General features: G+C 39.0%; 1 protein-coding gene across 7 annotated transcripts in view; it reads left to right on the top strand.

Annotated features, from left to right (window-relative positions):
• The first annotated feature begins 6,915 nt into the window (after positions 1-6,915).
• Positions 6,916-23,399, top strand: part of cfap20dc (CFAP20 domain containing) — a 38,071-nt gene continuing 21,587 nt past the window's right edge. For 4 of the 7 annotated variants that reach the window (XM_086292869.1, XM_086292868.1, XM_086292867.1 and 1 more), the window contains exons 1-11: positions 6,916-7,048; positions 7,198-7,287; positions 7,594-7,687; positions 7,790-7,862; positions 8,838-8,952; positions 9,124-9,271; positions 9,721-9,867; positions 11,991-12,106; positions 12,298-12,400; positions 13,907-14,047; positions 16,505-16,818. In XM_086292869.1, the coding sequence (XP_086148995.1) occupies positions 7,028-7,048; positions 7,198-7,287; positions 7,594-7,687; positions 7,790-7,862; positions 8,838-8,952; positions 9,124-9,271; positions 9,721-9,867; positions 11,991-12,106; positions 12,298-12,400; positions 13,907-14,047; positions 16,505-16,818 (1,362 nt within the window). In that variant the 5' untranslated portion in view covers positions 6,916-7,027. The remainder of the gene's footprint in view (positions 7,049-7,197; positions 7,288-7,593; positions 7,688-7,789; positions 7,863-8,837; positions 8,953-9,123; positions 9,272-9,720; positions 9,868-11,990; positions 12,107-12,297; positions 12,401-13,906; positions 14,048-16,504; positions 16,819-23,399) is intronic. The other 3 variants (XM_086292864.1, XM_086292865.1, XM_086292866.1) reach the window with 3 other exon arrangements.

Below are 23,399 nucleotides of genomic sequence, written 5' to 3'. Positions count from 1 at the left end.
ATTCAAGAGAAAAAGAAAAGACAGGATTACAAGGCCAACTGGTTTTAAGAATTCAGGGCCCTCTGCATTGTATTGTAACTGTATGATTTATGCCATATGTTTTCATCTTTTTGTGTAGAAAATAATATTAGACCTGGGGGCTGGGGTGGGGGTGAACACTGGTGACTTAATGCAGCACAGTCCATTTTTCTTCATTTCCTTTTAGGAGCGCATTACTGTAACCTGCAGAGCTCTCTAGTTATCTTCACAAACATCAGAGAGGCAATGCATTTTCATCATGTGCCTCATGGTCCCAGCCAATTCAAAGATCCACAGCTTTTTGTCTATATTTCACAGATACATTCATCAGTCTTTGCTCTTCCAAAACCTTGTCCCAGGGCATGTTTAAGGGGTTTTACTATGTGTGTGGGTGTTGTGTTCATTGACATGCTTCCTTGCACCCCAAGCAACACACCTCCGTCATAACAAGCAATTATTAATCGTCAAATTCAGAACCCTAAATCTTTAAATACACAAAGTGTCTCCAGCCATGCATGCAAATTATCACCTGTCACTGAGGTGTCCAGTATTTTCAGAACAACAGCGAAATGAAATTTGGAAACAGCGTACTTTGACAAATTAATCAGCACCCTCCTTCATGATTTTACCGACTGCCTCAGGCTAATTTTAATTAATGACAGTCCTCTTCTCGTTTTTCTGTTTTCAGCTCACCTTTTGGTACAGTTTTTTTCTCTTCTAGAGTGACACTTCATTGGATCACAGTATTTTTTTTAATCCAGGGAGGCTATAAAATGGCAAACTATGAAAACAATGATGACATGATTTTCTTTTTTTAATCCACATCAACTGGGAATTTCAGTGAGAGAAAATGTTGCAGAAGACTGTTGCGCATCTTTAGGCTTAAGGGAAGTTTGGTATGCAATTTAAACGAGAAATAAAAGTTCTCCTTGTGGGCTACACAAACGTGAAGTTACAATTTGCAGAATTTTGAACTAAATACATCAGCAAAATGTGAAGAAACAATGCAACAGTATATCCAAGATCTCTATGCACTACGTTCCAGAGATATATAGTAAAGTTGAGCTATTGCCAGGCATTACCCTTGTATAATACCACAGTAAATCAATGTTGCATCTAGCCTGCCTTGAGTCCAAAGAAGAGAGAGAACAAAGAAGTAGAACTGATGCTGAGACAGTAAACAGAACAATGTCTGAAGCTTCTTCAAGAAATGAAATGATAAAAATAAAAATGCAACAAGAATAAACATTTGCACCACTTTCCATTAAGTTTGATGCTGAACTTGTTTCTTCTAGACTGCTAAGTAAACTGTTGTTAATAGTATGATTAATACTATTCACATGTGACTATTACCACCTCAGGACCTCTAGTAATTTGTAATATTTTCAAAGATCCATGTTGATATGTCTTTAATTTTTAAATAAAAAAAATACCTAGCACAAATCACAGAGGTAAAAAATTTTCTGCCCAAATATGGCATGTTGATCCTTTTTTCTTTTTGCTGTGATTTTATGCCATCTGAACCTATGTTCTGCCTCTTTACAGCACGGGAGTTATGGAGCCAACATTGGTAATTATAAATAAAAGTTTGGACAGCATCATAGACCCAAATTTAGGAGGACTCCTGTCGCAGCACAGCATGGAAATCCATTCATGGACACAAGAAGGAAAAAAAAGCCCAAAAAACTGTGAAATCTCCACGAACGGATGGACAACATGTTTCTGCCTTTCAGCAGACTCAACAGTTGGTATACTATTAATGTAGCTGCTGACCACAGATGTCAGCAAAGCACAGACTTTTCTTATCCCACGTGAGTGCAGTGCACAGATGGAGGCGGTTGGTGGGGGGAAATTTCGATCATAAAATCATGGTAATACTTTTCCTAAAATGCTGCCCCCTCTGTGTTCAGGATTTCTGATGAGAAATCGCACATATTTTACCTTTAATACATTTTAAAGTGCTTGTTCTTTCTAAAAGAAAAAAATGCTTTAAAACATATTTTAATCGTGTGTACGTGTTTGTGCCTATGTGAACACATTTTATGGTCGTGTCCCTTGAGCCGTGGCATGTTTGTACATAATGGGCAGCTAAGTACGTTATGTCACATTCTCCTAAGAGTAATTTTAATGGAAACACAGATTTTGGTATTTTGTCTTTTAATGGTTCCACTGCTATTTTCAAAATAAAAAAGCTGCAATGCTTCCACTAAATGTTTCTCTGTAATGTACGTGTTCTGACCTCAGAAAATTACCTCTTGGTAATCCTAGTAGACTAGCTGAAAGCAATTCTATAAAGAATAAAAACAAAAGAACACAGTGACCTAAATATGTCTTCAGATATAAAAGAAAAGCTGGCCTTTCAAGGTGATACTGTTTATTAAACCAGAAGCTGGGACCTTTTGCACAAGCTCACAGCTTGCTGTTGAAATTCACACTATAAAATCTGGCACAGTATGTATACAAAATTTAACTGAATGCTGTGCAGTGCAATGCTGTGAAAAAAAAATCACTTCACATAGTAAGGACTTAAGTGTGAGGAGATATTTGAATTGAGCTAAGACAAAAGCCCTTTTCAAGGGTAAGGGGTTGAGATGTAGGTTGTGCTATATTTGAAACATTAAGTGAAATAGGGCTTCATGAGAAACATGAGCAGATATAATGGACTGCTGTGTTGTAATGTAAGCTTTGTGATTTCCTGCTCAGTTGCTATCAAAAGACTAGAATAAAGCTTTTTGAAACACAAAAGCCGTAGTAGTCCAGAATTTGTCCCACGTGTCACAGCTAGCAAAAGGAAGAGGGCTATGAAGGATGTTAGTGACCGTGATATCTGACTACTCACTGTGATTAGTTTGTCTTTTTGAACTTGTGATGACACTCAAGGGAAGCATGTGTTCATATTCCAAGGCTGCACATTTATAATGACTACATACTTTGGAGGTTATTGCATATCTGTAAATGAATAAGTAGAATCTGCAGGAAAAATACTTTTCAGATGTGAGTTTTCTCATTCTGTATGCTGGTATACTATTCACTAATCATGTTTTAGCAGGCGTTGGTTGCATGCAAGTACACAGTCTTTGTGAGGAACAAAAGAGGGAACTCATTAAACTACCACCTACCACCTATCATCTGACAATGATTTAGGTTAATTCATCTGAATTCATAAGCTATAGCTGGCAAACTGAACACAAATTATAATATATTAGCCTAGGCTGGGGTTAAGAAAAAACAGAAACCCACTTGCATAATGGGATCCATTCCTTTTGGTGGTTAAACGATCTTTTGTCTTTCTTTTTTTTTTTATGCTGAAAGAAGCAAAGCATTTAGAAGAAAAAACCCAGACTAGATCAATACAAATGGCTTTAAGGTAGAGGTCTGCTACTATACTCTGAAATGCTCATCTGTAAGGTTCAATCCCTGCATCCAAATCATGTGTAAATGCAATGCGTAGTCATGGAAATGATTAGTTTAACTCAGAAGCCCTGAACTGCACAATAGTTTCACGATAAAGCCTGTATTTTGAGAGTATCAGTGGCATGACTGTGGTCATTCCATTGAAATCCTCTGTGTTGCAGTCACCCTACAACATTTCAGAACTAACATTGAGAACAGTAATTGATGTGTTTTGACTGTTGTAAATGAATAGATTCTTTTCAAAATAATGACTGAATAATTAGTCATAATTAAGTATGCTAACAAGAGCTGATTTATTAAGTGATTTCTCCATACCGGCTTCATCAGTGTTCACTGCATGCCAGGCTTTATTTTAATGATGCTGTCTGTCCCAATCAGCGTCAAGCCATTTCTGCAAAGAAAAAAGTCAATTATGAACCTTTCAAAGTACCATGCTCTGTTGACGCTGTTTCTGATCTTGCACACATCTTACACACAATTCTGCATCCATAATAAAATAGTTACGAAGAAAGGACAGACTATATAGAGACTACAAGCCAGTGGTTGATGGAGTTTCTTCACCTTCGTACTCTCTATTAAGGTTAGGTAAAGAATATAATGAGCTGTTACACTTGATAGATTGTATATGTTATATACTGAACAGCATAAGAGCTTAAGTATTACATGTCTTCCAATACCACACTCATAAAAGGTTATCAACCATTAAAACAAGACTTTCTGTTCTGCTGTGGATAGATTTGTAAAGGTATCTAATTATGTAAGTAGAGTTAATAATAAGAAAGGCATCTGTGAAGCAAGGAGTACCAACAATAGACCTGACGTCTGTGGTTATTAACGTAGTAATGTTGGAGATTTCAGTACTGGTAAATTTGGTTACACCTGCATTTACTGGTTGTAACAGAAATGACGGATTGAAAGCACAACTGCACAATTCTGGAGTTGATGAATAAAATTATTGTCATTTTAATAAATAAGGAGGAAGTCGACTTTCTCCATATTTCCATAAGAAATCCTAATTTTTTTTATGCAACAGAGAGGCACAATGGAAGCTAAAGCTGTTTACCTTGCTTGGAGGTTGAAGTTTATTTTATCTTAAAGAAAATAAGTTGAAACTAGGCAAGAAAGTCCTGCATCGGCTACAATGTAAATTTTAAACTGGGAAATCAAAGGGGAAAAAACAAAACAAAACATGATCCAATGTCTATGGCACTCACCAAACAATTTATTAGGTACACCTTGCTAGGTATACCTTCAGAGCTGCCTTAATTCTCGATGGCACCGATTCCACAAGTTGCTGGAAGCATTCCTCATAAATTTTGGTCTATACTGACATGATGTCATCACACAGTTGCTACAGATGTGAATCTCCCATTCCACCACATTCCATAGGTACTCTGTTGGATTCAGAGCTGGTTACTGTGGAGCCATCAGTGAACTCATTGGCATGTTCAAGAAATCAGCGTGAGATGATCTCAACTTTGTGACAAGGCCCTTTATCATGCTAAAGCAGCCCTCAGAATAAGCCTTGTGCTCATTAAGGGATGGACGTGGCCAGCAACAACACTCAGGTAGGTCTTTAACCTATGTTTAGCTGGTACTAAGGGACTCAAAGCATCCCACCATCCTGAGCCATTGAGCTTGTGTGAATTGTAGCCTATCTGCTTTAAGGTTTGCCATGCTAATTCTTGTAGCGTGGTTATTTGAGTTACCCTTTTTCTTCAAATAAGCTCAGTGTCATTTGGCCATTCTCCTCTGACATCAGCAAGGCATTTTTACCCAGAGCCACCTCCACTGCCACTCACTGGATATCTTCTCTTTTTCCAGACCTTTCTCTGTAAACCCTATAGATGGTTTTGTGGGGAAATCTCAGTAGAGCATCAGTTTCTGAAATATTTTGACCAGCTTGCCCGTCACCAAACACCACACTGCACTCAAAGTGACTTAAATAAACTTTCTTCCCCATTCCGATGTTCTATTTGAACTTCAGTAGGTCATCTTGACCACATCTACATGCTTAAATGCAATGAGTTGCTGGATTTAATTGGTTTATTAGATATTTGCATCAATGAGAAGCTGAAGAGGGGTACCTAACAAAGTGGCCAGTGAGTGTATACTTGACATTTGACAAACTGGAGACGTGTGTTTGGTTATTCATCTGCTGGTATGAGAATTTTCACAGTTCACAACATTATATTTTTGTTGCAATGCTGAGTTTTAAGATGTTGGTGTTATTGCACTGAATACTGAAATCCCTCACAATGAAAATGACTGCAGTACTTGTTTGGCAAACTCACTGTAGTCATCATAGGTGCGAGTGGATAGATTTCTTTGTTTTCCTTTGTTCTATATCCATAAATAACTGAGACCACGTCGTATTTGAAGTCGGATACAAGCAAAAAATGTTAATAAGCTGTAAGACATACAGTTGTACTTCCGGATGTTTCCTCCCTGAGTAGCTAATTAAAAGACATCTTTTTGATCTCATAATAGCTTTGCTGCCAGGGTAAACAAAGCAAGTGACAATGACACAATAATGGATTTTAGCATTTCAAGAGAGGCTAGAACTTAAACACTGGTCTATTTTTAACTGTTTGTTAAGCAGCACCTTTAGGAACGATATTCTTGGGATAATTAACACATCTTAGATTTTGCAACTCCACAAATATTTCTTGATAAAAAAAAAAGAGTATTTTTCTGAGGTTTCTTTTCACTGCTAAACTCTCCATCTACATTGTCTGGCAACATGAAATATGATGAGACATAAAAGATATTATTTCTCTCAAATAAACAAACATCAAAACAAAAAAAAAACCCCGCAGTGAAATCCAATAAAAATGGCCTATAACAAACTTTGGTTGTGAAAAAAGCAGAGTCAAAGGACATTTTGTGATCTGAGCTTTCTTGTTTAAATCTTTCAAATTTCATTGTGCTACATTTTTGTCAATAATGGGGCTAATTTATACGGTGAGTAACTATTATGTCTGATTAATTTATAGCACCCTGTCAGAAGTAGGCCGCTAATCTTGCCATCACATTAATTTCAAAATTGCGTTAACTGAGTGTCAGACAGGATTTTTTCTAAAAACGAAGTGAAAGTAGGTTATTCGCCTATTGGATTTCATGAGTGGCAGGTAAACGACAACAGCTATTTACAATAAAAATAGCAGGTGAGAATTGTTTGAGTCACCTGTGCCGATTTAATTATTCCAGTTACCATCGGCTCTTGTTTGTTTTTACAGACAAAAGGTATATTAAAAAAAGTACTAGCTACCTCTGTCGGAAGGCTTAGGAAAAATGACTGGTTAGTTAACCTTTGGTCAGGTATCGCTTTATAAGACATGTCAAATTTGGAGTGTGGGGTTAATCTGTATTCTAATAGGGATTTTGTTCAGGTTAAGGTAAACGGAAACACACAAACAACATAAACAGAAACACTCGCGAGATTTGAGCTCTACAAGCGGGACTTTGCCGGTTGCTATGGAGACGTGTCCAGAGTTAACTAAACTGGTGTTCCTCAACTGCCTATATCATTTGAGCAGGGGTGTACGCCCACGTCAAAAAGTATTTTCACACCGCTGACGTTGTGTCATGTAAAATGTTCAGGAATAATTATCAGGTAAGCTTATTTTAACCGAATCAATTTAGCCCTTTATTTACTAAAATTCTTGCCCTGTGTATAAAAATACAATTTCCTCGGAGCTGATATGAGCTTCAGGCTGATGTAACATCGACTGCAGGCTAGCGAGAACTAGTTGTTTCTTGCAGGGTGGAGCTGTGGTTGAGATCTTCAGTGGACAAGGAAAAGACCCTGCGGCTAAATGGAAACTCTGCGGAGGGCCGTCAGCCATATATAAAGTTAGTTATTTATTTTTTTAGAGCTGTTTGTTTAACTTACTATTAGCTTATTACCAGTAACGTAATCACACTAACCTAGGCTTTATATCCTCTCAAAGACAAACTGGCACCTGCATATGAGGACTGAAACAATTGCATTTCTCTAAACATATATGCTACAGACTTATTCAGATAAAAAGCAAACAAACAAAACTAAATACACAAAATAAATTTTGGATCTCAGAGAGCAGTTACACAACAGGTAGTTTTCTGGTCATAACACACGGAGACTGAGCAATTCCTCTTATGCATTATTTTCTCCCTTAGGAGTATAATAAAGAAGTCAAAGGATGTGTTTACTGTCTGGATGGAAGCAGCCAGACAGTCAAGATGCAAATGCCAGAGAATGGCAAAATGTCTCGTAAGTCTCTACTACTTTCATACAAGTGTGCAACTTGTTGTTTTGTTTAATTCTAAATATTAATAGTAACTCGTTCTTTTCGTTTGTTTGTTTTTTTCTTAGTTGGACTTCTCCAAAGATTTTTGGTGCTTCAAGTCAATGTTTCTCACGGTCATGACTTTTCTGCTGAGCTTGTGTAAGTAGCGCAGAGATTGTTCTTATGGTACAAATGTTATAAATGTTAATTCAATTGACTGACTTCAACATTTTGGTATAAATCTTTAACATTCTGGCTGAAAAATGTATGCGAGCAGAACAAAATAACATTTTATGTACTCACTTAGAGTACTTGCTTATTGTAATGTACAGTGAAAAATGCTTTTCCAGTAATGTACAGTGTGACAAAGAAATAGTGATTGAATAACAATGGGCTCACAGTGAAAACAGCTTGTTTACATCTGGTAGGAAAAAACCCATCGAGCCACTTAGAAAACAAAGTGCCTCATTGACTGTTATGTAACAGCCTAAATAACCATTTATTATTAAGATATTGTTCAACAATTTGTCACAAAGAAGGCTTTTATCTTGTGTGCCACTATAAATTCTGAACAGCCACATTATTACAATGTAGAATGTGAATGTCAAGTGCTCGCTGTTTTTCTCCACAGTTTGCATTTAGTGGCTCTGATTGCATAATGCAATTGTGTGTTCATATATCGTCACTGCAGCATTTAGTCACTGAAAGAAGAATGCCACTCTACATTGTTTCATTATTTCAATCTTTATTCTATTTCAGTCTAATTTGGTAAATTCTATATTTACCCCAAAAAATCTTTGGTAAACTGCAGCTTACAGTATGCAGTAGAAACTGCTGTTTGGATATCAAGAGCATCAGGGAGAGATATTGCCTGAAATGATTTTCTTACACTTACCTGCTTATTTACTCGCACACTATTTTAAGAATTGGTGAAAACATTGTGTGTCGTTGTTCTTCTTCCATTTGAGTATGTCATGACAGCTGATTTCACAGCGTGAGATAAAAGTGAAAACATCTTTAAGAGCTTACTCTAGAGACCAATAAAGCTTTTTGTTTTCACAGGTCATGATTTCTTAGTGGCACTACTGATGCTGGTGATAATTCATGTTCTACTTTGCTGTCTGTTAATCACAGGATAACTGATTCAGAGGGCCTAAAAAGAAGACTCCACTTATCAACAGTGCATAAAGAGGTGTCTGCCACACTTTTGCATGCAAAGATACCTTTTGTTGGACTGAAACGCAATGTTGTGAGTATCTTATTCATCTTTGACATTCCTTTAGTATTAAATTTGCTGTCAGCTGTTTGTTTGTTTTTTGTTTGTTTGTTTTTTTCCTTCTCCATGTTTCTTAGTAGGTATTGATCTTTATCTGTGTGTGGTGCTTTTAACTACAAATTAATATTGTATGTGTTGTCTCAGTGGTCAACATTATGCATCGACCTTGTATCACTGAGCGGTGAACTGTTCAAGGGATTTTTGACACTGGATGGCATCACGTTGTTCGCTACCTGCAAAGTCCGGAGAATCTTCACTGTAAGAACGGAGCATGCAGGAATGTCAGATGATGGTAAAGTAGATGGTTGCTGGTTTCAAATTTTGAAGTTTTATCGACTTACCCAATACGCTACTCCAAATGTGTTTAATAAAGATACAGTACCTAAGTACTTGCCACAGAAGCAAGCCAGTGGTCTTTGTTCTTGTGGGTTTGTGTGAAATTATGTTTGTGTGTTTGGAGAGATAGAGAGACAAACAGTTGGCTGTTTTTCTGTGGCTGGCTGAGAACTCAGTGGTAGATTTTGTTCAAGGCTGATATGGCTCAGCAGTGATAACAGCTGCACATTACTGGCTGCCTACTGCACACCTACTCTATCTACCAAAAAGGGTGTCTCGGTCAGTTCGTATTTTTCAGTTGATCAAAGTGTTACTTTTGTGGTGTGATGTTATATATTGTAATAATGTGTTTGAGCTTATTTTATAGCTAATATTAGTGTGAGATTGTTACTTTTTCCAATCTAGACATGTTTCGCAGTGGAGCTGGTCTAATGGACTTAATCCCACGCAGTTGCCAGTTCCCACCAGACGTGAACCAAGTCATTCAGGTGTTCAACAGGGAAAATGTGCGAAAGACAGATTTGAGGACTGGTCTTTCTAACTCTGACTGTGGTACGTAAGATAAGACACAAACAAAAAACATTTTGAGAATTGTAATTTCATCAAAAGTAACCATAAAGCGTGCAAAGTGTAAACTGTCATTAAAATCATATATGAAGTAGCTGTTGCTTTGTTTAACAAAGACGATTTAGACTATTTGGAGTAGGACCCTTTGTTTTTGAGATTGGTAGTCTTTTCAGCAACAGTTTGGAGGAAGGAGTTTTATCTGGAAGGATAACAGTACCCCTTTGCACAAAGCCAGGTTTGTAAAGAAAAAGGCTTTATAAGTTAGGTGTGAAGTAATTTTTCTGCACAAAATCTGAGTTCAATGCCACTGAGCGCTGTTGGGATAAATTGGAGTGCAGACTCAAAGACAGGCCTTATCTTCAGCATCAGTGCCTGACTCCACCAACAATGTTGTGGATGAAATCCCTGCAGCTGGATTTAAAAATCCGTGCAAAGCTCTTGACCCCAGAGGAGATGTGATAGTTACTATAGCATAATAGTGGTGTGTTATAACATTTCAAATTAATGTAATGTTCACAGGGTGAACAGAATTTGTCAGATATTTTTGTCCTTTAGTGTAGGTCTTCTTTAATGGATTACAGCAGGTTCATAGCGTTGATTGTTTTGAGAGTAACATTGAGAGTACACAATATGAGCCACAGTCCACCCATGAACTTACTTATTTATACAGATGAATAGGAAACGGTTCACAAATGGTTGCATGTAGAGAAAGTGTTTGCTACAAAGGCACTGTGATGATAATCACTTTGTTTTCCTGGAATGAAATTCCCGTGGTCTTCATTTTTGTGTTCATTTGTGCCTCACCTGTACTCAAGGAGCTGCAATTATCTCCTCATACAAAAAGACATGCACCAGTAATCCACTTCTGTCACCTTTGTGGCCTTTTTTATCAGTGCATATTTATTTGTTCTGACAGCTGTCTAAGTCATGTTGAGTCAACCAGCAGTGCCCATAGAAGAGAGCAGTAACCATGCACAAGAAATATCTTTTCATAATTAGCATCTGCATTATTAGCATAACATTCCTAATCATAATTAAAACGATTGCTATTAAAGTAGGCATCCAATTTTGAATTTGACAGAATTGCTGGGTGAATGCTGATCCTTCAATAGCCAAAGTGTCAGAAACTGTTAAAAGTAAGCTACAGCACTTTGTATCATGCAACAACAAACAAGCCCTGATTATCTCTGTGCTTCAGCAAAGACGTTCTCTTAATCCCAAAGACAAAAATTTCTCAGAAATTAAAGTCTGTTCTAAAAATATTTGTAGCTTATGCAGACATAGATCTTGTTGTAGTTCTTGCGGTTATATCACTCTTTTTCAAGTTTCAGGAGGAATGTACACATTCCAGCAGTAAAGTTCAATTAATTTAACTTGCTGTATCACACAGGGGCAACATCATCTCTTTCTCTTCTTAAATCCACCAAAGCTCTGCCTGTTTTTTATTGTAGTGTGTATGTGTGTGTGTGTGTGTGTGTGTGTGTGTGTGCGTGTTTTGTGGAGAGCAAAGTATTTGCTCACTCTTCTGATGAGGCTTTACAAGAAAGTGTGTTTGGCTGTTAACATCAGCAGAGGTGGTCCTGATGAGTCCTGGCACAGATACAGCGGGGTCAAGTTGTCGCCATATCACATCTCCCACTGTAGCCCATTATTTTCACATGATGAAATGGAACAGATTGTTAGATTAAAGAAAAACATCCGTTATATCAGCTCAGCAGTAGAGTCAAATTTGTATCCAATCATTAATTTTCATTCCTCATAAAATATTTTGCCCATTAGACTCTAATTAAAATGCTAAGCATTAGTAAAGTGCATAGTATTTTCTTGATTGATTATGTTTGCAATATAGTTTAAGAAATTTAATTAAAAAAAACATATTGCAGTATATAATCTACATAAAAGGGAACGTTCTAAAGATTTTTATTCACAGTTACAAAGGGACTTTAAGGGATCTTTTTAGTTTGAAAGAACACAGCTCTTTCCTCATCTTAATATGCTGGTCTGTGCCCTTCAAACTGAAATGGCCTTATGTATTAGCATAAGAGAAATCCTACAGGAACTAATCAATTCAGATCAATAACTAATGGGAATGCCTTACTTTTGTGCAGTTCCTACCACTGCCAGATCAACCTGTTATCGGAGAACCAGGCCCCAGGGCATTTTACACACAGCCTCAGGCTCCAGAGCCTCTGGACCACCTCTCCTAACTGGAAGAAAAAGCAAGGTAACATAAGATGGAGCTGAAAGAAATGTAGTCTCTGTTTTTCCTTTCCAAATTAGTAATCTAGCCAATCCTGTAAGAACCTACAGCATATCTCTCTGAATGATTTGTATGCCTGCCATAAATTGTATTTACTACAAAACAGAATAAATTTGTCTCTGAACTTGTATGTTTCCTTTGGTTACGTCCCACAGGGATCGAGTAGAATGAACCAAAAGGTTACTACAGAAAGTCAGAGCATTACCAACCAGAGTGAGAATTTATCACATGGAGAACCTTCCCACATTCTCAATGAGGGTAAATTTGACAGAGTACAGAGAGTGATTTATTGAGTCTGAATGCTATCTATGAACAAACCCTGTTCATCTTGCTATTTTATCACTCAAACACTTAGCATTGCTTGTTACAGACTTTATTTATCTATTATCTGTTTGTTTGTTTCTTTTTCTTTCTATTTCTTTGTACACTAGCTCAAGCTGAAGTTATGCTTTTCTGGGCTGCATGTACACCATTGTAACATATGTCTGTGTGGACTGGGAGTGTTGTGTATCTGCAGGAACCCATGCCACATTAAACAAGGTTTAGAAAATGAGGAAGAACCCAGGAAATGGGACTAGATAAATATTTAATTGTAAAATGATATTTAGGGGTTTCAACAGGGATTAAAAAAACACAGTTCTTTAACCCAAAAAGAAAAAAAGAGGCTGAAACCTGAAGAACAAAAATAGTCTTTGGAAAGAAGCCAAAAAAATATATTATTTTCACTTCCTCTGCTCATTTTTTTCTGTGCCGATGCTGAGCAGAATGATGATGGGTTATTAAACAGATACTACAAGCACTACTCCCCACACCCTCATTAGGTCATATTTTTTTAGATGTGTTTTTTTGGCATCACGCCTTAATTGAATAGCTGACAGCAAAGAAGGAAACAGAACATTGGGTGAGAGAGTGGTGTGATATGCAACACACCCGCTGGCTGTAATCAAACCAGGGGCATTGCAGTTTTGCACTGTGACCTTTCAGTTACTGGGCAGATATGTTATTGTTGAATCTGTGCAGGTCTTGAGGACCACTTTATCTAATTTGCCAACAAAGGAAATGAAGAGTTCATTAGAGTTTAGGTTTGTGAAGCAGATTCACCTTATACTTGCTGATGTGAAGTGTTAGATATAGGCACAAAACAACTAATGCCTATTTTATGAACTTAAATTGTGGTCTGCAAAAACATTTTCATCATACTTTGAACTAAACATTGGTATAATGAAACTAACTGAAACAGATTTTATCACAAATCTTCAGTGCAAAACTAGCTGCCATTACCTCAGTACCTGTGAATGGTTTTTGACACTAAATCCTCAAAGAGTAAAAAAGTTTTAATATAATAGTGGGGTTTTAATATACTTGATTTCCAGTGCATCTTTTCCCTTAGAGCATAGATGGTTACTTTGCCTTTTCATTTCTTCCAGATACTAGACATCAGTAAATGCATCAGAATCAACAAACGAACAAAATAAGAGTCCTCTTTCTCAGAACATGCTCTTTCAAGCACCTAATAACAGCTTTTATGGCTGGTAATACAGCATTCTTTGAGCATGACAGAATGAAAAAAATGGGATGATTAAAATTCCCTAATTCAGCTGAACATAATGTAGCTGGAAATATTCTCCTCACTGAATGAATGTAAGAAGCTCAGTTACTGAAATGCCTTCATTAATAAGGATTTTCACGGTGCATAATCAATTCACAGATATGCTTCTGGCAAGCTCTAATAACATTGTTGTTTGACTGTTTTGTGTTATAAAGCTTTTGTAATGTTGAAAGTACATTATGTAGGAGCATCTGGCAGTTTACAGCCACATCCCCCTAAAAAAAGAGCAGTTGACAAGAAGGGATCTAAGAAGCTGAGAGTCATCAGTGCTGGAGGAGAAAAGCAAACATCATCAAGTAAGTTGTATGCACTGTATAAACTCACCAGCCACTTGGACCCCATTTTGCCTTCAGCACTGCCTTAATTCTTTGTGGTGTAGGTTCAACCAGTTACTGGAAACATTCCTCAGAGATTTTAGTCCATGATGACATGTAGCATCACACAGATGCTGCAGATTTGTAAATTCCACATCCATGATATAAATCTCCTGTTCTACCACATTCCAAAGGAGCTCTATTAGAGATATGAGCTTTGTGTCACATATGGTCACACTGTGGTTATAAAGGGATGGATGATCATCAGCAATATTTATGTAGGCTGTGATGTTCAAACAATGCTCAGTTGGTAATAGGGGGCCTTAATTCAAGGGATACCGGAGCCATGCTTTTTGGTAGTTTATGCCAAATTCTGATCCTACCATCCAAGTGTAGCAATAGAAAGCAAGACTTATCAGATCAGGCAGGGAATTTTCAGTCTTCTTCTTCCAATTTTGGTGAACCTATACAAGTTTTAGCTGCAATTTCCTGTTCATAGCTGGCAGAAGCAGAACCTGGTGTGGTCTTCTGATGCTGCTGCTGTCTGTCTGTTTTAAAGTCTGACATCTTGTGCGTTCAGAATTGTTCTTCTGCATACCTTGGTTTCGTTTATTTGAGCTTATTTCAGTTACTGTACTTTGCCTTCCTATCAGCTCAAAGCAGCCTGACCATTCTCCTCTGACCTCTGGAATCAACAAGGCATTCCCACCCAGAGAGCTGCCTGCTCGGTGGATATTTGATCTTTTTCAGACAATTCTCTGCAAACTCTAGAGATGGTTGTGTGGGAAAATCCCAGCAGATCAACAGTTTCTAAAATACTCTAGCTCGTCTGGCACCAACAGCCATTCCATGTTCAGAGACACTAAAATCATTTTCTTTCCCCATTTTAATGTTTTATTTGAACATTTCATTTGCATGTCATCCTAACCATTTCTGTTGGCTATTAGTGATTACCTGATTTAATATTTTCATTAATGAGCTGGTGTGCCTAATAAAGTGGCAGTTGAGTGTCTATTCTATGTGTGTTGTGGTGGGCTAAAGGTGTACTATTCTTTTATATTATTAGGTGTTTCAGTTATGGTTAACATCTCCTTGGGATGCTGTACCTCAGCACCATAGAGGGAATAGTGAAAGCTGGGAAAGCTGCAGTCCTTCATCCAGCAGGCAGGAGAGCAAGCACCAGCCTCTGACCCTAGCAGAAAAGTCAGAACATGTAGCCGATGAGGCTTAAAGCAGCCGTAAATAGACACCTGGAAGATGTGTGATATCAGTAAAAGTTAAGCACGACAGCAAGAGATGGGAACACGAGACAAACTAGAGCAATGTACATGCTGGGTGATTTTGATGACTGCTTTGCATGTTATGATTTTAATAAGCACTTTGTTTATGCTTGAGAAAAACAATATGTGTTCCCACTCTTACTTTTTAAACTGGATTGTTGAAGTGTTGCATGAATTTTAAAAGATCTCATTCTACATTGGACACAAGCTTTTCCCCCCTTTTTAATTTTGCATAACCTGTGTCAAGGCCACTTGTGGGATCCCTCCCCCACAAACTCTCCCCGCACTGCTACCCCACACACACACGGACACACCTATACCCACATTGTCCTTGTGAAGTGAGTGCATGTGTTCCGAAAGCTCAATTATGGATGTTTCTCCAGCAGTAAGCTCCTTTGCTGCAGCCCTGCCCACAGACGGAAAGCAGTTAGTTCATTAATGGTAATGTGGCGCATTAAATAAAAGTCAGAGGGACATCTCCTGGGCACAGGGTTTGCCACACAGTGGGCAATTAGAGAAAGTGATTATACTGTCGAGAGATTCAAATGTGCTCACTCATTCAAATTTAGGTGCCCCTTTCTGTGATCTCAGGCTTATCTCGCAGTATAAGGATTCATTGTTTCTCGCATACCAACAGAAGTGGATGCAGCATTCATTAAAGGCTAAAACAAGCTTTTATTCTCTTTGCTATGTATATACATATATGTATATAAAGTTGGCATAGGTGACATTTCATCAGTGACAAATTAGCAGTAAAATGGTTTTCTTACTACTGATGTTTTTCTTCTTTCTTTGTCTATAACGTTTCACTGTACCTAATTAACCTAGCAGGGTTGTTAATAAGCAATACAAACATGTCGGTGCAGGATAACTTCATTAATGCTTATTTTGCCAGGTCGTTGAATGATTTGCAACCCTATTATATCGTTATTATGAATTTCGTGTGCACATATTCAAATCAAATTAGAATGACAGTAACCGTATGATTAAAAAGTAATAAAACAGTGATTTATTGCTCATTGTAATTTGACTCCATGTCTAATTGTTTACATGCGTTGTGAAAGACATACTTGGGAATTTGTACATTTAAAACTCTTAATAACATTTCCTTGCAACTATTCTTTTGTTACTTGATCTTATTTTATCATCTTTCATTTAGATGAGTGTCACACTCCTGCAAAGGAAAGTTCAGCACTCATGGTCACAGAGTCTCAACTGTGCTCTGTGCAGCAAGGTTTGCCTTCTGACCTGAAGGTCTGGAACAGCTGGGAGAGTAATGAAGGGTCTGAGCCTCAGCTCACTCTGCAAAAGGAGGTGTTCACTTTCTCATCCCAGCCTCACTCACCCAAACGAGGACAAGGCCAGGGTGACCAGGAGAAGATGGAGATGGGAGATCATCAGGTTCAGAGCAAGATTGGGAGGCGGTATGATGTCCAGCCCGAGGATGACTTTATTGGCAGTGAAAGTGATGAGGTATGTTAAGGGAGAGACACAAGCACACTGTTCTTTGAGTTCACACACACAAAGTGCCCCTGTCTTGCGGGGACACTTAATGATTATCTGTCAAGCAAAAACTGCTTTATATTACATGCACTACTAGTTTGACATGGAGTAGAAATGAAAAACTATGTCTAATTCACTAAGAAATCCTTCAAAATGCCCAAAGTTTGATTTATCTCTGTTTAATCAGAGTAAGTTTGAAGTACTAGCTTTAATTTCACTTTAAATTTTTTGGTGAGTAGTATTTCATATTGCACATTTCATATTATGCATCAAATTTTCACTTGAAAGGTCAGTGTGGTTATTTATCATCAGATAATTTATTAATGGCTCTGAGACTTGTAACAAAAAGCGATGATTTTCTTTATGCTTAGCAAGGAGATTAAACTATGATCACAAAGAATGATCTTCAAAGACATGCTAATTACTTTTACTCATTTAAAACTTTATAATAAATCTTATAATTCAAAATTAATATCCTTATTGTGATTCTACAGGAGACAACTCAAATGCAGAACACTGCGCCAGGATTAATACAAAAGCTGAGGCTTTATTGACTGGCAATAAAACATGTCATGTACTTGGTAAAACAAAATAGGAATCCAGAAAGGGGCATAAGAAAAATAGAGACAAAAAATGAAGGAGGGACAGGCCAAAGTATACACAGAGATCCAATAAGAAAACAAAAAACAGGTGGAATCGGTGTTGGGAAGACAAAGACAGAATGTAAAGTTACAGGAAACAAAGAGGAAAATCAATTACCAAAAAAATATGAAGCAAACCCCAGAAATGAACAGGAAACTAACACACATACAAATTCGAGGAGATATGTTGAATCAATTACATTATGTAAAGTTAAATTCAAGGTTTTACTCACGCTAGGCTGTACCAGTTCCTTTAACAAATATGATCACTGCTACTGTGTGAGGAGCGCATGTTGTCTGTCCAAGATGTGGGCATATGTTTTCTGCCCAAGCATGAAACTCAAACACCCATTGCCTCTGAGAAAGTCAATGCATTAAGTAATTTATAAATCTGTAAGGCATGTGAGAGAATAGTGTGTCGCCGCTCAAAAAAACAAAACAAAACCCTGTCCAAATTAAGACACAAAATGCATAAAATTGTGAACCTCATTGTGCTCACAAGAGTGCTTTTCAAAAGCGTGTGTGCATGAAATGGGGAGAAAGCTTATTGAGATGCTGAGACAAATTGATGCGTGCTCAGGCCTGGATCATAAAGCACAGTGTGAGTGCAGTCCAGCAGACAAGGGGGAAGGGAGTACAGTCGTGCATGGGCACAGTACAAGACAACCATGTTTAGTGTGAACAGCACATCTTAAGAAACACAAGGCCAGTGATCTTACAATATCAAACTCAACACTCTTTTTGTTTTATGGCAGTTTTAAATTAATGCATTATATCTACAAGGTTAGCAACTACATTGAATAAAAAAATATTAATAGTGCATGTTATGATTTTGTATTTTGTATTGTAAGAGCTTCTCCTAAGGCTCACATTTATCACTGACATTGTGTACAGATCTAGATGTACATGTTGAAACTGAAGAGCCAGGGTTATTGTATTGGGAAAACAGTAAAACAGATTGGTTTCAAAAAATGAATCTTTTATAGTGACCTTTGTAAATTGCATGTATAACCTTTCTTCCATAAAGCTCTTTCCAGGTTGAACATTTCTTTAGAATTTGCATGAAATATTGGTTTGGAGAATGGTTTTATAACTACTTTCACCTCTGTCAAAAGAGCACAGCCATTTCAACTTCCTTGGCTGCCAATTTATAGTGTTTGTTAAATAATCTAATAAAGGGCCTATCAGAACACATATAAAGAATAAAAGAATACTGTAGGGATTTATTGCCTCAGCATTGGACATTGTATAGTTAGTGCAGCATGCTTTTTCTGTTGTTGTTTCTTTTCTTTTTCTTTTTTTAAAGACCTCAGTACCCTGCTGTCCAAACCAGAACAATGTGTGTGAACACTAGACTGATTGAAAAAGTACCTATAAGGTGAATTGTAAAACTTTTCTTGTTTACTACTTTTTTTCTTTATCTTTGCTCTTTTTCCAAAAGGCATTGCTTTGTCTCAATATTATTTCTATCTCTGCCACCGTGCTTTGGGGAAACTGAGTTTTCAGTAATTGTGTTTAACCGTTAAGGTTGACATCTACATACAAAGAAAAAAGGAAATTATAACAATTCACATATAGTAATGTCACTTCTTAATACAGAGTTTGTAATCTGTTTGCATTAAAATGCTATTTTGGGGGATTTATAATAGCGCTATAATAAAAGGTTAGCAATGTAAAGGCATGAAGACATTTATTTTTGTGGCTGGCCTCATTGCACATGCATTTTCAGGAGTTTCTTTTTCAGAGTAGAAACATTTGGGAAGGGAGAATTGAGAAGTCAGTCTTACAGCTGTAATTTACTGAGGTTTGCGGTAGGCAGTTTACTGCTGTGTGTGCCATTGTTTCATACTGAATGAAAATCATCTTTTAACTCATTTGCGCTTGACATAGCTGCCAACACTCTTATTTGAACAATCCCTTTAACGCCACAGTGGCACAGCTGCCTGCCAGAGTTTTCGGTCTGTCCTATAGGTCGTCACTCAAGTCCTCACCTCGATAGCTTACCTTTTTCTGAGCTGTTCTTTTCTTCTTTTCTGTTACATATTGTGTTTGTTACGTAACACTGAAAGTATCTGTCAAAACAGCTGTTATTGGACCTCAGGCTGTTGTTAAACTTGTTAGAATAATGCCATTTACTGTAACTCTGGATTTTGTAGAGGCATTCGACTCACAGATTGAGACTGAGTGTTGTCCACACCTGGGTGTGTATCTGATTTTTTTTTTTCCTTTGAGTTCAGTAAAATACCTGCAATATCACGCAGCATTCAGAAAAAAGGGGTGTGTATTTTTGCACATGTGGCACAGCAGTAGCTTTATTGGATCGCTCTGGATCTAATGGTAAATAATGTTCGGCGTTCTTCTACACCACTACACAGCTGTTACACACAGATTACATGGTTTTGCCCTCCATCACATGTTTCAGGATTCATCCAGAGCGTCTGCCCTGATCCACCAAGTCCCCACTCAGTGTCTGACTAAAGATTTCACCATTGCCTTAGAGCAAATCGATTTTCCCTCTGTGGCCTCTCCCTAGTCTGAATTACCATGGGAAAAACACATATATAAAACCTAGACTTATACAATATTGTTTCCATCACAACAGAGGCAACAAGCTATGCCTCTGTTGTTAGTTGTTCTTTATTTGCGACCGGTCAATTTGGGCTGCTCTTGTTAAATGGTGTTGGTGATTACTGAAATAAACTGACTACGTTTGTGTTTAGAAATTGGAGAATTGTTAGTGGATCACCCTTAGAACTTTCTGCTTCCATCTGTTTTTTCTAGTCCAATTACAGCATCATACTAATTTGCCCTTCTTTGTACCTCTTAACGGTAATCAGCTGCTTTTACTCAGCTGAAAGCCGTTTAAAACCAGTAACAGAAAGAACTTTTATGTTTTCATTCTCTCCACCTATGACTTTTTGTTTTCTGGTCAGTAACTATTATTCCTCATAATGAAAAAGCTGCTATAAATGCAAAAGAAACCAGAACTTCATTTCTGTCAACAACAAGAGAGACCCATACCTGTTTAAAGGGTGACTGTTATAGAACATCTCACTGTTTTCATAATGCTGTTAATACAGCTTTTATACAGTAACAATAACAATGCTTATGTGACATGACTAATTAATGACAGAATCAATTTCATAAAGACCAATGGAGCGTGGTGCGAGCTTGCGTGTCAAGGACATCAAGGGTCCTTGCTGCTACTACTGCACATTCACCCAGTGTATATACTATATATATCTATATCTCTATATATATATATATATCTCTATATATCTCTATATATCTATCTCTATCTATCTATCTATCTATATATCTCTCTCTCTCTATATATATATAGATATATATATATCTATATATATATCTAACACTAACAAGCTGATCTACAATACGGCAGCAGTGATCAGTGAGATGCTTGGCTACAAGTTGAACAGCCACAAGGGGCAGTACCCTCCATGGAGAAGGAGGCTAGAGGGCAAGATCAAAGTAGGACGGAGAGAGGTTAGCCAACTAACGGAGTTGCAGAAAGGTGCGACGAATAAGGTGCCTAAGAAATACAGCAAGCTGTCCATACCTGAGGCCTTGGAAACTGCCAAGCAAAGACTCACAGCCTTGGCCAGCCGCTTGAGGAGGTACACCAGAGAGATAGAAGGCAGGAGAATAAACCAGCTGTTCTCCACAGAACCAGCAAAGGTGTACTCTCAGTGGCAAGGGAACAATAAGAGAACAGCACCACCAAGGCTGGAGACGAAGCAATACTGGAAGAGCATATGGGAGAAGGATGCAACCCATAACGGCAATGCTCAGTGGCTAGAGGATCTGAGGGCAGACCACAGCGACCTCCCTGAACAGGGTCCAGTAACCATCACAGTGGCAGATATCCAAGAAAGGGTCTCCAGTATGAAGAGTTGGACAGCACCAGGGCCCGACATGGTTCACGCCTACTGGCTGAAGAAGCTAACTGCACTCCACGAGCGTCTGGCAGCACAAATGAACCAGCTGCTAGTTAACGAGATACACCCGGAATGGCTAACTGAAGGCCGGACGGTCCTGATCCCCAAGGACCCCAAGAAGGGACCGGTCCCCTCCAACTACCGACCAATAACCTGCCTCAGTACTACATGGAAGCTCCTGTCAGGCATCATATCGGCTAAGATGAACAGGCACATGGGTCAATACATGAGCGGGACACAGAAAGGAATTGGCAAGAATACCAGAGGCGCAAAACACCAGCTACTGGTAGACAGAACAATCAGCCGAGACTGCAAGACCAGACTGACCAACCTGTGCACTGCCTGGATTGATTACAAGAAGGCCTATGACTCAATGCCCCACAGCTGGATACTGGAATGCCTAGAATTGTACAAGATCAATGGGACCCTAAGAGCCTTCATCAGGAACTCAATGGGGATGTGGCGTACAACACTAGAGGCCAACTCCAAGCCCATAGCACAAGTCACCATCAAGTGCGGGATCTACCAAGGAGATGCTCTGTCCCCACTGCTGTTCTGCATAGGCCTGAACCCCCTCAGTGAGATCATTAACAAGACTGGCTACGGATACAGACTACGGAACGGAGCAGTTGTCAGCCACCTCCTGTACATGGATGACATCAAGCTGTATGCCAAGAGTGAACGAGACATCGATTCACTGATCCACACTACCAGGCTATACAGCAATGACATTGGAATGTCGTTCGGACTGGAGAAGTGTAGTCGGATGGTAACAAAGAGAGGGAAGGTAGTCAGAACTGAGGGGATTGAACTACCAGAAGGCAACATTGCAGACATAGAGGACAGTTACAAGTACTTGGGGATCCCGCAGGCGAATGGGAACCATGAAGAGGCCGCTAGAAAAGCTGCAACCACCAAGTACCTGCAGAGGGTCAGGCAAGTCCTGAGGAGTCAGCTGAATGGTAAGAACAAGATCCGGGCCATCAACACGTACGCCCTGCCCGTGATCAGGTACCCTGCTGGGGTAATAGGCTGGCCAAAGGAGGAGATAGAAGCCACTGACATAAAGACAAGAAAGCTCCTTACCATGCATGGAGGGTTTCACCCCAAGTCCAGCACCCTGAGGCTGTATGCTAAGCGGAAGGAAGGGGGCCGGGGACTGGTGAGTGTCAGCACCACAGTCCAGGATGAGACAACGAACATCCAAGAATACATTGGGAAGATGGCCCCAACTGACTGAGTGCTCAGTGAATACCTCAGGCAGCAGAAACCCAAGAAAGAGGAGGGAGACGAGGAACCAGCATGGAAGGACAGGCCCCTGCACGGTATGTACCACCGGCAGATAGAGGAGGTGGCTGATATCCAGAAATCCTACCAGTGGCTGGACAAAGCTGGACTGAAAGACAGCACAGAGGCACTAATCATGGCAGCACAAGAACAAGCTCTGAGCACAAGATCCATAGAGGCTGGGGTCTATCACACCAGGCAAGACCCCAGGTGCAGGCTGTGTAAAGATGCCCCAGAGACAATCCAGCACATAACAGCAGGGTGCAAGATGCTAGCAGGCAAGGCATACATGGAACGCCATAACCAAGTGGCCGGCATAGTGTACAGGAACATCTGTGCCGAGTATAACCTGGAAGTCCCGAGGTCAAAATGGGAGATGCCCCCAAGGGTGGTGGAGAATGACCGAGCTAAGATCCTGTGGGACTTCCAGATACAGACGGACAAAATGGTGGTGGCTAACCAACCGGACATAGTGGTGGTAGACAAACAGAAGAAGACGGCCGTAGTGATCGATGTAGCGGTTCCGAATGACAGCAATATCAGGAAGAAGGAACACGAGAAGCTGGAGAAATACCAAGGGCTCAGAGAAGAGCTCGAGAGGATGTGGAGGGTGAAGGTAACGGTGGTCCCCGTGGTAATCGGAGCACTAGGTGCGGTGACTCCCAAG

This window comes from Aulonocara sp. 'chitande type north' Nkhata Bay, linkage group LG5 (assembly GCF_057382095.1).
Source record: "Aulonocara sp. 'chitande type north' Nkhata Bay isolate Kocher_YH1m ecotype deep benthic linkage group LG5, A_spYH_male_GT1.1, whole genome shotgun sequence".
Taxonomy (NCBI): domain Eukaryota; kingdom Metazoa; phylum Chordata; class Actinopteri; order Cichliformes; family Cichlidae; genus Aulonocara; species Aulonocara sp. 'chitande type north' Nkhata Bay.
The sequence above is the reverse complement of the archived record's forward strand: the minus strand, read 5'-3'. Positions and strand labels throughout refer to the sequence as shown.